Raw genomic sequence first — 1,202 nt, 5'->3', positions numbered from 1 at the left:
AGTTATTAGCTAATAAAAAATACTCAATAAAATATTCATAATATCTATTAAAAGTTCATTATATCAATGAATTTAAAGTCAGTAAATGTCATTCATTGACATTATGAATAACATTTTTTTCAGTGTATACATGTTAGTTTCATTTTTAATTCTGGTTTATAGGCATTGACAGTATTACATTTTTTTGCATATGGTAGTTATCAAACAGATATAGGACAAAATTTGTATGTTGCTATAAGTCAAGCATCTTTATCTAGATGTATTAATGAAGTAGTAGATGCATTAAATCAGGCAGATATAATGAACCAGTGGATTAAATTTCCCAGAATTTTAAATGAATTAAAATATTTAAGACAACAGTTAGTACATTTAATTCTTTAATAATATAATATTAAATATATATTTTAATATTAATTTATATATAATATTTTTTTTCTAAACTACTATAATAAGACATTATAATACATTTCTAGATTTTATGATAGCCATAGATTTCCTGGAGTAATTAGATGCATAGATTGCACTCATGTAGCTATTTTTCCACCAAAGATTCGTGATGCTATAAATCCTGAACATTTATACGTTAATAGAAAAGGATATCATTCCATAAATGTACAATTGGTAAGTGTATAATTGTTGTTCTTTTTAAGATTAGAATTGTTATTATATCATTTGTATTAATATTATATATAATTTTTTAACTCAGGTATGTGATTGACGTTTAAAAATATTAAATATAAATGCTCGCTACCCTGGAAGCACACACAATACATACATATGGAATAATTCTAATTTAAAAGTAGGAATGGAAAGAATCAACAGATAGTGGTCAAATATGACATTTTTCCTTCTAGGTATAAACACATTATATTATATATAGTATAGTATATACATATATGAGGTATTTTTTTAAATATCGCCCATTGAAATATAAAAAAAAATATTTTTGTATATTTTGACTCAATTTTTGATCAAGAATAGCGCTACACGATAAATGGACATTTAAGAAACATTCTATATTATATTAATATTTTAGAAATATATATGTGGTTGAAGTTTGGAGCGAAAAGTAAAGGTGACTACACATAGAAATAACAGACAATGGAAAATCACGCATATATACATGTGTCCAAAAATTTGCAATGTACGTCCAGTTTCAAACGAAGATCGCGGTCCGCTCGAAAATTTCCTACGCTTGCCCC

General features: G+C 25.3%; 1 protein-coding gene across 1 annotated transcript in view; it reads left to right on the top strand.

Moving 5' to 3' along the window:
* LOC108765203 (putative nuclease HARBI1) overlaps positions 1-826 on the top strand; it is a 3,008-nt gene extending 2,182 nt beyond the window's left edge. The window contains 3 exon segments of the mRNA XM_018513799.1: positions 163-359; positions 474-621; positions 707-826. Of these exon segments, the coding sequence (XP_018369301.1) occupies positions 163-359; positions 474-621; positions 707-826 (465 nt within the window).
* Positions 827-1,202: the final 376 nt, after the last annotated feature.

Source organism: Trachymyrmex cornetzi, unplaced genomic scaffold (genome assembly GCF_001594075.2).
Source record: "Trachymyrmex cornetzi isolate Tcor2-1 unplaced genomic scaffold, Tcor1.1 scaffold117, whole genome shotgun sequence".
Taxonomy (NCBI): domain Eukaryota; kingdom Metazoa; phylum Arthropoda; class Insecta; order Hymenoptera; family Formicidae; genus Trachymyrmex; species Trachymyrmex cornetzi.
This window is presented reverse-complemented; position numbering and strand designations above follow the sequence as displayed.